A 15,741-nucleotide genomic window follows, 5' to 3' on the forward strand; every position below is an offset into this window, starting at 1 on the left:
TATATATGTATATATTTATCTTCATCATCAGCAGCAGCTGAGGAGGCTTTGTTAACAGCAGCAGCCACCTCTATAGTAGTAGCAGCAGCAGTAGCAGCTATAGCAGTAGTCAAGAGCGACAGTAGTGAAGCTCGAGGTGGGTAAGATCCACGGCCGTATGGGCTGACAACGTGGTGGTCCCCGTCAGGTGTGGACATGACATCGACGTACCTCCCTCGGGCAGAGGATATTAACCTCACCTCCCTGGAAATGCTGCTCGGGGTGGGCAGTGGGGGAGCTGGGGTGTTACATCCCGTGGCTGTAGCGGACAGGTTGACAACAACGACATTCAGTATGTCTGGACTCCCATCTTCGCAGGTGCAGGCCATTTCTGTGGTCTCGCAGAAACATGTGCCCAGTTTGGTGGCAGGCATACGAAAGTCACGATTGTCCGACTTGGTCTTTGATTACTGTGTGGCTGCGGTCGGCATAATTATCAGTTTTGGTATTGGAGCCATCACTGATATGGCCAGCTTGAAGCACCAACTTAAATACCCGATTCCTTTAGTGATTGGATTTATTGTGCAGTTTTTACTCAATCCTTTGGTAAGTGTTTTTGTACACTCTCAGTACACACACACACACACACACACACACACACACATCTAAGAACGAGTAGGATCAATCCTTTGGTAAGTGTTTTCATACATAAACAGCTATTTATTGACGTAGCAGTCTTTTTTAATATAAGTACAAGAACAGACACAATCTAATCTCAACACATGTTAATTTTGTTGCTGAACGGGGCACAAATTCCAATAATAAAACAATAAAAGAGATTTTGAAGGATAAAAACAAAGCCAATACAATTTGCTGTCATTCCAGTAGGTCGCCTGTCTACCCTGACTTTGAAAGGTTTTGTTTTTGTTTTTTTGTTTTTTTTTGTCAAAAATTATTTCCAATTTCATTTTAAGAACTTAGCCCCAGGAAGCTTAGCCTAATAAGGCTGTAACAAAAACATGAATGCTTGTATGTAGTCGAAAATGTCTCAATAAAAAATTCGGTTGATTCACAAAGGGATTGCATTTAAATTACAAAAGACAAGCTCAATATTTAGCAATAGAGCTTATAGATATATTTAAAGTTCTATAATCATTTTATAATAATTTATACTCAAAGCAAGATATCGGATTTACAATTGTTAAAAAAAAAAAAAAAAATCTTCATACTAAACAAAAACTCTGAATTTTCTGTTTACCATAAAGATTTTGCTTTGAATATTAATTATTATAAAATAAATATTGAAATATTATTTCATGTGTTCACATAACATGTTATGAGGAGTTATATATATATATATAAAATGCATCAATTTTCAGTATTTACTTCAACAGTGCTCAATACGTGAGTAGAACTAGGTAGTAAGTTATGAAAATATATGGCAATTAAGCTTATGGGGATGAAACTCAGAAGATTCTGCGTAGCTAAATTGCTATACATTATCCTGATATATATATGTGTACATATGTGTGTGTGTGTGTGTGTGTGTGTATGTGTTAAAGATCTGAGTTAAACAAATTTATGACATATTCATGTACATACAGTCCAAGAATTCAACACAAACAAGTTTGTACACGCACACACACACACACATATATATATATATATATATATATATATATATATATATATATACTAGTATGTGCGTATATATATTACAATACCTGCCTCAGAGCGGGTCAGATTAATGCTTTAATAAGTGTTTTTTGTACACTTTCAGCACACACGCACACACAGTGCTATTCCTTGATGTAGCAGTTCTCTTTAACATAACTGTAATAATAGATACAATCTAATCCAACCACATGTTGATTCAAATGCATCAATAACCAACTAATAATGGTATCACTACACACGTCAAAGATCTATAACAAAATCGAATCAACAGTTATCTAACCTCTCTGATTAACGTAGTACCAAACGATCTATAATTTTAATCATTAGTGTATCTATCGGACACACATAATGAATTCAAAATCTGTTTCATCTATTTTTTGATCACATGTCTCTTTCCACCCAACAAAGATACAGAGAGAGATTTATAATGTTTACTATTGGGAGTGAGTTTAGGGTTATCTGTATTTATTGAAATTTTATTTATTCAGTTTTTAATCTTTTATTCACACCCCAAGCAAGGTATATTGCCACTGAGATGTAAGGGGTTACTGTGATTAGGGCCAGATTTATAGAAGAGCGTTTTGTACCGTTCTTCTTTTTATGCAAACAGCCCATTTGCATACACTTCCTATAGTTTATTGTGTATCTCTGCTGTTTTGTTTATAAGAACATTGATACAGGCGTTTAATGAATTGGAGATAGAGATGGTGAGGTGGTGTAGGGGAAGATTCCCATTGCTAATGACAAATGAAGCAAGGGTAAAAAAAATCAAGCCAAAATTTCATGCGAGGCTGGCTTTCTAAACCGAGTAAAAAAGCAAAGTAAAATACTATACATGTGACATGAACACCTACAACACTGCCCTTCACACATCTGAGCATCTACGTACAGTGCCATGGATTAAACATATTGATCCACATTGGATGGAATTGGAGACTAACAGGAGATAACACTAAGGCCCAAAAGATTTGCATTCTGTCTGTGTATGGAAGGTCGTTGGGTTTTAATGTATACAAAAGGAAACTCTTTTGGGCCTTAGTGGTTATCTCTTGCTAGTTAGTCTCATACACACACACACACATATATATATATACATACATGCATATATACATATACACACATATATATGGACATACAAACATATATACATAAACACATATACACACACAAACATATATACATAAACACATATACACACACACAAACAAACATATAATTTTGAATAAACAGACAAAATGTCCTTGAAACCGTGTTAAGATGCAACTATTTTATTAAAAGTCATTAGATTTATTTAACTTGACATTTTTATTATTAATTTTGGACAGTAAAATGTCCAACAGAGGAAAGGAAATAGTTTTTTTTTTGTTTTGTTTTTTTAGTAAATATATGGTAGAGACTGATAGGTGATAACACTTAAAGTTCAAAAGATTTTCTTACACACACACACACACACACACACACGGGGGGGGGGACAAAAATTGTTTATATGTTTATCAACCTTTCATCTTCTATTCAAAGACTTTCTCAAGACTCCAATAAATGAATAAAGATAAAACGTTGATGAGCATATAAAGAATTTTCGGTTTTCCTGTCATCATTATGTTAGATTATTAACTCCATAACTGTCATCGGCATCACACACACAATATATATATATATATATATATATATATATATATATATGTGTGTGTGTGTGCGTGTGTGTGTGTGTGTTTATGTCAACATTTAGCTTTTGGTATAAGAAAAAAAAAAACCTAAAAAATTGCCAATCACATTTGTTTGTCCAGATTCCAACTCTAATAATTCTTATCAAACTAAATGTGACCTCGCTACTCTCAAACAATATGTTTACAAACAAACAAACAAAAAAAGTGAACATTATCAGAAAAGTTGACGATTGTGCTAAACAATCGTCAACTTTTCTACTGGACTAATCGTTTTCAAAAGCTTGACCAATTTATTCAATCAAAGAAATATAACAGAAAAGAGATTTTTTTTTAGTATTTTGGTGGAGAAAGCTGGTTGGTTATTATCAACAGATTTCATTTTTGTTCTGATAAAGGTTGAGGGGAGGCATAGGTGAGCAAATTTCTTGGATAAAGTAAATGAAACCTATAAGAACAGAACAATAATTGAAAAAAAGAAATCGTAAAAAAAAAACAACAAAAAATAGGAAAAATCTTTTTACTGTAAGGATTAGTGTATATTGCCAGGCAATATTTAGTAGACACATGGCAATATCATCATCATAATAATAATAATAAGCACATGGCAGTATAATAACGATAACTTTTTTACATTTTTTTTTTTTTTTTTATCAAAGGTCATCAAACCCAATTAAATGGTTTTGTTTTGAATACATTGTGCCAATTTGTAGATTAACACCCTCTGCTGACACCTATCCCCTAATATGAGATTCTACATTTTTTTAAGGCGATTATTAACGCTCTGAAAAGCTTAGGGGGGAAAAAACTAAGAACACACAACTATTTTAAAATTTAGAGAGGGAGATCACTTTCGTATATAACTTTAACATAATATGATCCTCATTTTTGGGTTACTCTAGTTTGATTTATGTTTTTAGGGTAACTGACCAACTTTTTTAATACTAATTCTGACAATATGTAATCGCCTTAAAAAGTAATCCATCCCACACAAACGAAAAATTAACACATAGCAAAAAGACAAAATTAACTGTCCTAAAACACTATAATGGCCAAAAAATGATGAATCATGTTAAATTCATGCGGAACTGATCCCCAAACTAAATTTTAAAATATCTTGTCTTCTTTTCATTAAGTTTTTCAGAGTGTTCATATGTAATCGCCTAAAAAATAGGATCTCATTGGAAAAGAGGATAGCAGAGAGTGGTAATCTACAATAATACCATGTATTGTATCAAAAAAAAAAAAAGGTGTTTGTAATCATATTTTATTCTCAAAGAGATTCAAAGAAATTAATGTTGGTTTCTTTATAGCAAAACAAAAAAGCAAAAACGATATAAAATTTCTAAAAAGGTCTTTTATGTGTGTGTGGGTGTTAAATGAATTCATGGGGGTTGACATAAGAAAGAAGACGTTATAAAACTAGAGGATTTAAAACGTGAATTAATCCCCAAACTTTATCCAGTTGAAAGTGCAAAACTTTGTTAACTCTATTATCCTGCTTTACAGATATCAGCGGCAAACATGTTTTTTATTTTTTATATCCAACTGCAAATAATAGAAACGAGAAGAAAATGTTATTAAGAAATAAATACCAAATGAATATAAAACATTATAAACACCCACCCCCCGTCTGCACGCAAATAAACAGATGTTAATAATAATTGGCACCATAACAATACACTTTGATATTCAGATGTTTGTGCAAGTACAGGGTATAAATAAAAAGCTAATACAGCTAATTTGATAGAACAGAGATATGTGTTTTCATTGTTAGAGAATGTTAGGTTGGTGTTGCCTTGCGTAGGAGTATGTGTGTCTAAAAACCGTCCAAAACCATATCCAGCGCCCATACCTGATAGACAGCATCACTATTGAAGGAATACTTAAAGTTTTGTTTAAAAGTTGTAAATTAATGAGAAAACTATGTTTAAAAGACAGGACATCAAAAACTTAAATTAAATGATTAACATTCCAGTCAGGATTAAACGAATCTATGAATGAAACAAACACAAAGTTATTGAAACCATCAGGAAATAGATTTTTTAAGAGTATGATAGCTTGCTTGAAACATTGCTGGTAAACAAACATATGTATTTAATAAGGTTGTAAGCAATGTGGAAAAGGAACGGAAACGGTGAAAGAGAAAATGAGCAAAGATAATTGAAAACAATATATGTAATATTTATACTACGTGAAAAATGTCACATATATTGCCTTTATCTTCTTATTCATCCTTCCAATTTTTTCCTGCATGTATGTGTACATATTTTTCTGCTCCTATGAGACTCATATATATAAATAAATATTACGTTCTTGTTTTATGACTGAGCACTTTGCCGGGGTTATCTCTCACAAATCCTACATGCACACACACACACACATATATATATATACACACACACACACACACACACACACACACACACACACCATACTTTGGGATAATTGCGCCAACTTGCTAAAAGTGCTCTTTTTTTTTCAGTTGGCACAATTGCCCCAAAGTACGGTATATATATATATATATATATATATATATATATATATATATATATATATATAAGAGAGAGAGAGAGAAATTAAGAGAGAAAGGGGGATGGAGGAAGAAAGAGACATATATTTTTTGTAAGCAAAACTAAATAAATAAATAAAAATAAAACCCAATTCATCTTAAGGCCATTTTTGTATTCCGCTTTTTGAAAAATAAAAAAATAAGATAAATAAATAAAAGGCTAATAATACCCTTTATTGAAAATATTACTTTTCATCAAATGCCAAATGATCATTATGATCATCATTAAAACAAAAATACAAGTCAATAAAGGATTTGATTATGGATTCAAATGGCTAGATATAATTGTTTACATATTTCATGCCTGTCTGTGTATTGAGGTTAGGTATTGATTTATTAGATAAAATTACAGTTGTTTAATGAATAACAAATGGAAAAATAGATTGATAAAATGATTTAAAAATAAAATCTGGCACATCGTCACACTGAGTGAGGAAATTAAGATTTATCCTACACAAGGAATGAGGAAGAAGATGGAAGAGGAGATGATGAAAAGAACACGTTTGAAACTGACAGAAAAAGAATAAGCAAAGAACGTAGAGGGAGCGGGGGTTGTTGGAAGAGAAAAAGAAGAGTATTTTTTTCTTAGTAATGATAACTAGTTCAACCAAGAAAATGTTAAAACGAGTTCCTAGTGTTCAATGATAGGGATAAAATTAGAACGTTTTAAAGGATTTTAAACAATTCCAATAACGAAATAGCAGTTGCAAATAAATTTTGTGTGTGTGTGTTAGATTGGATGCAACAGTCAATAATTTATAAATATTATTGTACAAGGAAACTAACCAGATAAATAAGTAAGGATACGTCTACTTCAAATGAGCATATCTATATTATATTTAACTTTGTCCGTTCCACTTTTTCTTGGAAACTACCGGCCGATCTGGCTAAAATTTTATATGTACATTGTTATAATAAGGTGCAGCGAACTAAGTATTATCGTATCGTTCGATGCACAGATATCAATCGGGGTTAGTATTTAATGCAAAAATGAGTACATACCAAATATAGTTGGAATCCAAGAGACTGCTAGAGTTGGTTACATCTTTCTCTATATATAAAATTAGTTTCTCTCTGTGCGTTTGTCCGTTCACAAATACAATTTTGGTCATCAATTTGGCATAAAACACTAATTCTAAGTCAACTTTTTGCCCGTTTTTAACAGGCTAAAAAGCTAGTTTTTCATAAGAATTTACATATTTCTACCTGATGATATAAAACAGTACAAATTATATATATATATATATATATATATATATATATATATATATATATATATATATACACACACACACGTTATACACACATTGTGTACATACTCATTAAAATAAAAAAAGAAATTGTAACACAAGCAAAACTTGCATTATTTGGATTACTGTTCTCATTTTGGATGTTATTCTTTAACCGTTTCGACCAATCTAACCTCCAACCATCTTCAGATGCGTCTTATCAAACTTGGGAATCTGCGAAATTTGACAAAGATCCTCCAAGTTCGACAAGGCACACCTGAAGAAAGTCAGAGGTTACTTTGGCCGAAACGTCCAAAATGAAAGCAATAATTCAAATTTTATCAATCCTCATCTCAAAAGATGTACCTGAAGAACTTTGGAGATTACAGCAGCAGAAACGTTTTCAGAACAACATCCAAGATGCGAGAAGTAGCACAAATAATCCAAATTATCAATCCTCATCTCAAAAATTCCCAAACAAGCAGTCGTTGTACCACTGCCACAATTTATTAGTATGATATTTATGCCTAAGATATTTAGAATAAGACTGGGAGGCTTATGGTCGTAAAAACACTGGGACACAATTATTCCTTCTACCGAACAAGAGTCGCAAACATTAAATTTGGTTCAATCGATTACTTTTAAAATATTGCATATACAAAACAAACCATATACACATTCTTATCAAAGATGTGTCATCTCTATATAAAGTTAGGTATGCGTACATATTTATATATTTCTATGTACAGAATTCACTCCTAAACTAATTAATGGATCATTATAAATTCGGGAACAAACCTGGTTGGTTTAAGGGATCATAATATGGTCTATATTTATTTTATTTACAATATGCACTGTGAATCTTGCTGTAGCTCTAGATTAATGCTTAAGAAAAAAAAAAAGAAGTTTGATGCAAAAGGAGTAAAGAGTTAAACCTTTTGTGAAAATTCAGGTGTTAGATTCTTATGAAATTTTAACAGGTATTTATTAATAAAAAATTCCAAAATTTTAATTTCTTTGGTGTATTTTAAAAGAAATTTTAGGGGAAGGAGGCATAATATGGGCACAGCCTTCAAATTTAAGATATATCAGATGTGATCTATATTTTTCTTTTTTTTTTTTTTTTTTAAACAAAGGAGTTACCATTTATCAAGGCCCGGAGGCCACTCGAGTATAGAGGTTAATGTGTGTCAATGGGACAATATCGTAGTAATCTTTAGTGGTGAAAATTTGGATTACTTAGGAGGACGACTAATCAAGAAATCCGTATTCATTGGAAACCATCTGGCATCAGTTGAAATGAATGGCTCTCGTCTTGAGGAGGTCTCAAGTTTTGACAAGCTTCTGGGCTTGACCTTTACTCCTGATCTTAAATGGAACACGTACATCAAATCTGTTGCCAAGGCCACTGGAAAAATGGTGGAATCCTTCTATCATTCCAGTAGATATCTCACTGCTGATGCAATTCTCTATCTATATAAGAGCCAGGTACATCCAAGGATGGAATACTGTTGCCACATCTGGGCAGGAGCTGCTAAAAAGGACTTGTCCTGCCTTAATAGAGTTCAAAATAGACCTCGTAGTCTTGTAGGAGATGTCCTTTTCTCTTCCCTGCAACCTCTATCTCACAGAAGAGATGTTGCGAGTTTGTCTCTGCTTGTATCGTTATTTTCATGGAAAGTGTTCGACTAAGCTTCAGTCTATGGTCACCCTTTGCCAAACTTTCACAAGAAACCCTCGTTTAGCTGAAAACACTATCAATAATCCCCCCCCACTCGTTATCTGTGCGTAAACCTAAACGTAAATTCCATGAACAAAGTTTCTTTCTTAGGACTGCACGCCTGTGGAATTGTCTTCCGTTTTCCTGTTTTCCAGCTGACTACAATATGATTGTCTTCAAGTCTAACGTAAACAAGTTCTTGATGAGCTATCCCACTTGTTAACAAATTTACCAAATTTCCGTACACTCTTTAACCCTTATCCTCGAGTGGCCTCTTGGCCTTGATAAGTGATGCCCATGAAATGAAAAAAATAAAAACAAAAAGAAACAAAAAAAAAAAAACAATTAATGAAAATTCTCTGAATTTCATTTTTTTTTTTTTTTTTTTTTTTTTTGCAAGAACGCAGAAGTTTAAACCTTAAATTTACAAAATTTTCTAGAATCAAAATCATGTAATAAATTTTGACCAAAATTGGGATAAGAATTCTAAGACATAAGGTTTAGCATCATTATATCTTGATTCCAGTCTTTGTAAGAGGACATGAAAGTGGTGAAAAATTGTTTTCTTAATTTTCAGGGAATTAATTTTACTCATCCTGGGACGGGTATTCTTCTAATAATATATATATATAATTTTACGTGAGGGAACATATGTGCCAGTGTATATTGCAGTTGAACATTGCTGTAAGAAACGTAAACAAAATACTTGGTTAATCTAACACTGAATATCTACATACCAAATATAGTTGGAAGCCAAGAGACTGCTAGAGTTGGTTACATCTTTCTCTATATATAAAATTATAGTTTCTCTCTGTTCGTTTGTCCGTTCACAAATACAATTTTGGAGATAGACCCTTCCTTTTCCCTGTGGTCATTGTAGCATGTCATACAACATCTTTAAAGACCTGCAAATATTTGAGTCTATCGCCAAAAATGTAGAACGAATTTGTGAACAAACAAACGAATATATTCTCAAGTCCATCACTAAAATGAGATATATCATATAAATTAGTATATCATACGAGATATATCATTATGGGGGTCTGCATTTCTGTTTTATATCCATAAAAAGTAAATACGTTTTATTTTATTTTATTTCTAACTTGAAATTTATATAAATAAAAAAATAATAGAAATATTAGTAAGGGGTTCAAAACTTGGAACAGGAGTGAGTGGGGAAACTCGTTTATTCTTGAAAACTGTCGAGTATGCCTTCAAATTTATTCAATTAATGATTTAATTTTTTTTTTAATCTCTTTTCACCTAATCAAGTAACGTTGAGTACATCTGCTGGCCACACTCGAAAACTTGAATCTATAAAGTCTAACAAAATAGGAATCTAAAAAATTAATGTTTAATAGGCTGGATAAAAAAACATATGGTTTCTCATTTAATCATGGGCAACGCCGGATCTTCCCACTGCTACATAAATAACCTCGGCCAGTGGTTTCATAGAGAGGGGGGATGGGGAAGCAGACAAAAATGGATACATGGCCATAAAAACCGTGTGCATTGCCCATTATTACTGAAAAGTAACATTAGATTTTCGCTCTGCTTGCGTTTGTATTAATGGAGAAGTGTTGTTAGAGATTGCGTAACTCTTGCCACAAAAATTTCATGCGCAAGCACCCTTCAGTGGGTATCCACAGACTATCAGGACTAAAAGAAGCCTTTGTGTTGTGAATTGGATTCGAACTTGGTACACCCAGGTTTTCAGTTAGTGTCGTTAACCACTTAGCTATTGTCAGTGTACATTTTGAGTCTGACAGTTTATTTTTTTAAATAATGTGTGTGTGTGTGTGGGGGGTATCATTCTGATACATGATAAAAGGGTTCACGGCCTAAAAAAGGATCTACACATAGACAGTAGAGGTAGGTATGACTATTTGTATAGAAATTCAAAACAAGCAAAAAGAAGAAGAAAGGAAGTTACGGAGCAAAACAATAGCGTATAGCGATAGTGGGTGTTGATGACAACGCTTTAAGTGAAAGTCGGCCGTGTGAAATGATGGTATCATTACAATGTTAGTATAGTTGGGAGCCTAAGATCTACGGGTATATCTGTTATTCCTATTAGTGATTTTGACCAGAGGATGTTTATTTGAGGTCGCTTGGCAGAACATTTTGGTAAATAAGGAAGTATGCACTGCCAATAAAATACTATAAACCGATCGCAATCGAACTGCCATCGATCACAAACTGGATGTGCGCGTATCAGTGAGCGTTGTAGAGTTGCCAACGCATTCCTTATATTTATAGCTAGCAGACAGATCTCTGCGCGGCGCATGTACAACTACCGCGTGCCGAACGGATGGGGGAGGGGCGTATTTTCATAACTACAGTAAGCAGATGGGCTAGAAGTTTTGTGCGTCTGTGAACTGAGGGCCGGGGGGGGGGGGAGTAAAGTCTTTCAGAGCTGTTAGTAACTATTATCATCTCTATTATCACAGGATAAGGTAGCAAATACGGAGACGGGTGGATGTGGGAAGAGTGGCAAGAAACCCACGAGTTGTGTCAGCGGGCTTTTCAATTTCATTTTCAATCTGTTATTTGCTCAGTAACGTGCTGACTGCTCGCTATTTCTTTACACTCATCTCTTATATATATATATATATATATATATATATATATATATATACACACACACACACTTTATTTGTTTTACATAAGCATTGATATGTCGCTACACATTCATGAGCATGTTTTGATCAGCCAGTTACAAGTAACTAGAGACCTCTTCGGGCGATATTGCATATACAAAAGTTTAGTCCTAACGAAAATTATTCAGGGATATACAAGCGCAAAAAAAAAAACAAAAAAACTTTAGATCACATCACATGTCATTCAGAATAAAAAATAATAGCCTTTAATATATGTGAAGAAGATGGAAAAAAGGGGAGGAGAAAGAAAGTAAGGTTTGTATCGAAATAGAGAAAAGAAACAGAGGGGGGGAGGAAGGAAGAGATGGGTAGAAAAAGAAAAAAGGGAAAGAAAAGGGGAAGGGTGCAAATAATAATAATAATAATAATAATAATAATAATAATAAAGATATATATAATATATAAAATATTACTAATAATAAAATAAAATAATACACTCACACACACACCAGCGCTCCAAGGAGCCTATAAAATGTCTCAGCAGCCCTGTAGAAATTTCCCCGGTAGTGGTGGCTCCTCCTCTGCTCTCTATGAAAAATCGACTCCCATAAGTTCTTGGTCTTTCTTGGACTTCATATATTAAATCTATTGTTCTTTCTATTTCATGTTAAATCGGTTCTCTCTAGCGCTCTGAACACTTTTTCACACTCGAGGCTATTTTCTATCTCTACAAATTTACTATCAGACCATGTATGGAGGAGCACTGTTGTCATATTTGGGCTGGTGAATCTCTTTCCCATTTGAAGGTTCTTGATAAATTTCAGAAATGTATTTGTAATTTAATTGCCCTCACCCACCCTTTCTCCTTTACTGCAACCTCTTTTTCATAGACTTGATGTTATTAGCCTCAGTATTTTTTTATATAAATACTGTTATGGCATGCTTTCTTTAGAACTGTTCAATCTATTCCCTGCTTCGTTTGTTCGAGCTCGTTTGATTCGTTGGTCTACTGATCTATCAATTCATTTTTTTAATCCCTCATTGTAATACAGCTTCCTATTCCAGTAGCTTCTTTCGAAGAACTACAAGATTGTAGAACTCTTCCAGCTCACCTTTTTCCTACAGCCTTGATCTTTTAAAGATTAAGGTCAATAGGCATCTCCTATAATTTCCATAATCATTTTTCATTCTTGTTAGCGTCTTGCATCAAGTGACTTCATGCCTTGTCTTGAGCGATTTCCATGAAAAATAAAATAAACTAAAAATAAACTAACCCCTTCTCTGGGAGGGTGGGATTTCTGGTACTGAACAGAACCATATCTCAGTTAATAAGAAAGTCACTGGCATAACGATCAGTTAACTTGGAAAATATATCAAGTAATCGATGAAGTTGTACTCTGTAAGGCACAAAATGGAGCATCTACAATCCGAGGTGTGAATGGATTATAGTAAAGTCCAAATAGTTAACTAATTCAAAATCCAAATAATATGAAAATATCCCGAATCCAAAAAGTTTGTAGAGAATCAATCTCTAAATAAATAACATTTATTATTATGAGAAAACGCTTACCGGCAAGTCCCCCGCCCCTCATATATATATATATACACACACACACACACACTCCTATAAATTATTTTTTTGCGTATTGATATTCATATTAAAAAGCCTTTTTTCTATTTAGCCATTTATTTGCTGCTCCCCCCCCCCAAGCAAATGTGACACAAGGTCGTTTTTAATGTGGCGGGAAAACCAGCTCCCCTAAAACAAGGACAAAAAGGAGGCACTCTGGCAGTATCCAAAAATAGTAATTGTCTCAGTATGAAGGGTTCCCCTACATTGACCAAGGACCAATTAACTTAAGTGAAGCATCAGAACAGACACTACACCATGATCCCCCCCCCAAGTATAACTTTCTTATATATGGGTTGTGGAATTGCAGTCACTAGCAAAATATATAGCTAATTTGCATATTCTTTTAAATATTCATTTTAATTAATTCCCTATTAGTTTTTCCTGTTTTCTTATGGGATGATCATCTTTAGTTAACTATTACGTGTAATTATATTAATGCAAATATTCTACATGATTTATACTTGAGTAATAGTTGCTTAAAAGGTTTATAGAAAACACGAAACTCTTTCCATATATATTTATGTATACGTATATATTTTTGCTTAAAAAATTTTGCCTACCAAACACCTCATACAGTTTTTGGTCTACAGACATGAAACTTCATATATAAGGTATTTGAACCCATGCGAAACTTTATATTTCGGTTTTAGTCCAGGAAAATCAGTACAAAAGTGTGAAAATTAAAAAAAATGAAATTTACCAGGTGATGGTCGAACGATGGCATTACGAATATGTATGCATAACGTAATAGCTATTGGTTCATGTTTTAATTTTTAGCCTTGAAGCAAAAATGTCTTCATAGCTCAGGCATTAATGGCAGAGGACAAAATAAATCGTAAGCTAAACGTTTTCGTTTCGATCCTCAGTAGTGGCGCACAAGTCATTTTTTTTTTTTTTTTTTTTTTTTTTTTTTAACTTTTTAAATAATTACTATATATTGGGTCCAATATAATATAATAATAAATACGAAATCTGCATTCATCAAAATATCATATTTAAGCGTATTTTATGGCCAGGTAATGCCAGACGCCCCGCTAATATATATATATATATATTGGCTTGAGGTAGTTGCCTGTCTAGCCACACTGATGAGCTGTGATACAGAAAAACAGTATACTGTATATAGATTATATATGTGTGTAGCATGTATTACAGGTTAGTTGATACAAGAATATAAATTAGCTTGTTGAGAAGCTATACATTACAATGCCTTACAGTGTATCTAGGTTTCATCGATCAGGTCATGCTTGATTTGGAGCAAAATCCGATTGGTTAAAACTCATTGATCTGCCAGCACTCTTCTATCGTGGAAGATACAAAAGGGTCCCAACCAATCAGTTTGTTTTGATCAATGAGATTTTTATATCTTAAATCCAGCATGACTAGATGGATAAAACTCGAGTACACCCAACAGACACTGTAATGTACAGTTTTTAAATAAAATTATATATATGATGAAATTTATGAAAATAATATTCTGACGTGATGGAGGGATGAAAAGGAGCCAAATTATATATTCAACATTTCGTCTTTATTTCAAGACTTCCTCAGGATGATTAATTAAAAGACATTAAAATACCAGTAAAATATTTAAAAAAACAAAACCCAATCAGTATATTTTTAAATATTGTACTGGTATGGTATTTTATTTTCTTCAAATTAATCATCCCGAGGAAGTCTTAAAATAAAGACAAAATGTTGAACATACAATTTTGTTTGTTCAATTTTCATCTATATATATATATATATATATATATATATATATATATATATAAAGCTAGCACCTACAGAGATATGATTCTTTGTTATGAACACAAACTATGCAATCCATAATATAGCGCCACATACTCGTATCCATGCCTTTATGTGCTTGTGCGTATGTGATCCATAAATACATATAATCTAAGCTTATTTTCAAAAGCTTTATTTGTTTGATTTTTTTTTTTTTTTTTTAAATGTGACGTCTTTGCCGTTGCATCCATTGCCAAACCGGAAGTGGCAAAGGTTTAAATTAAGGCTAGTCAATCGAAAGAGGGAGATGACTTTCAAAAATATTGGCGAAAAAAGTGACCCCTCCTTGTAGAAAAGTGCCCAGTTGAGGGTGAATGAATTAACGTTTTTGGCCAATTTTTTGATATTTGTCATCCAAAGAGTCCAGCTTCAAAACGATATTGATCTCGTGAAAATCCGTCACCTCTGTCGAAAGTTTTAGGCAGACAACATACATACATTTAAACAGACAGGTGAGATTTATATTATAGATTAGATGATGAGTGCATTTTCAGTCTGCATAAATAATCGACACATTTAGACTGACAAGATAAAAATATAGAATTTTGAATTTTTATTTAGTACTGCTGTAGGTTTTGTGAATACTTTCAAGAGATTAGATAGGCCTACAAAACTTAATACACTTGGTTTTTATCTGTCCAGGTACTCCCTTATACTAGAAGGATGATTAAAGTTGATCAGATTGTTTCTTCAAGTTCACCAGGATCAGGAAAGGACCTTAACACGCTTCGGCACTTATGCAGAACACGAACCGCGCTGGAACAACAGTGTTATGTAGAAATCCATTCTTTACTGTTCTGTATCTTCATCGTTAAACTAATGCACCGCAAAAATTGGATCCAACTTGAAAAATTAAATCCAAAAAAATGTAGGATA

General features: G+C 33.1%; 2 protein-coding genes across 3 annotated transcripts in view; one reads left to right on the top strand and one right to left on the bottom strand.

Annotated features, from left to right (window-relative positions):
- The window catches only part of LOC145296697 (trafficking protein particle complex subunit 13-like), a 761,029-nt gene that overhangs the window by 383,465 nt on the left and 361,823 nt on the right, over positions 1-15,741 (bottom strand). The gene's annotated exons all lie outside the window — the stretch shown is intronic.
- Positions 1-15,741, top strand: part of LOC145296695 (sodium-dependent organic anion transporter-like) — a 49,843-nt gene that overhangs the window by 396 nt on the left and 33,706 nt on the right. The window contains exon 1 of the mRNA XM_080142666.1: positions 1-585. This exon is cut by the window's left edge and continues 396 nt beyond it. Within this exon, the coding sequence (XP_079998792.1) occupies positions 196-585 (390 nt within the window). The 5' untranslated portion in view covers positions 1-195. The remainder of the gene's footprint in view (positions 586-15,741) is intronic.

The sequence above is a fragment of the Euprymna scolopes genome, chromosome 17 (assembly GCF_053919585.1).
Source record: "Euprymna scolopes isolate OS-2025 chromosome 17, ASM5391958v1, whole genome shotgun sequence".
NCBI classification, from domain to species: Eukaryota; Metazoa; Mollusca; class Cephalopoda; order Sepiida; family Sepiolidae; genus Euprymna; species Euprymna scolopes.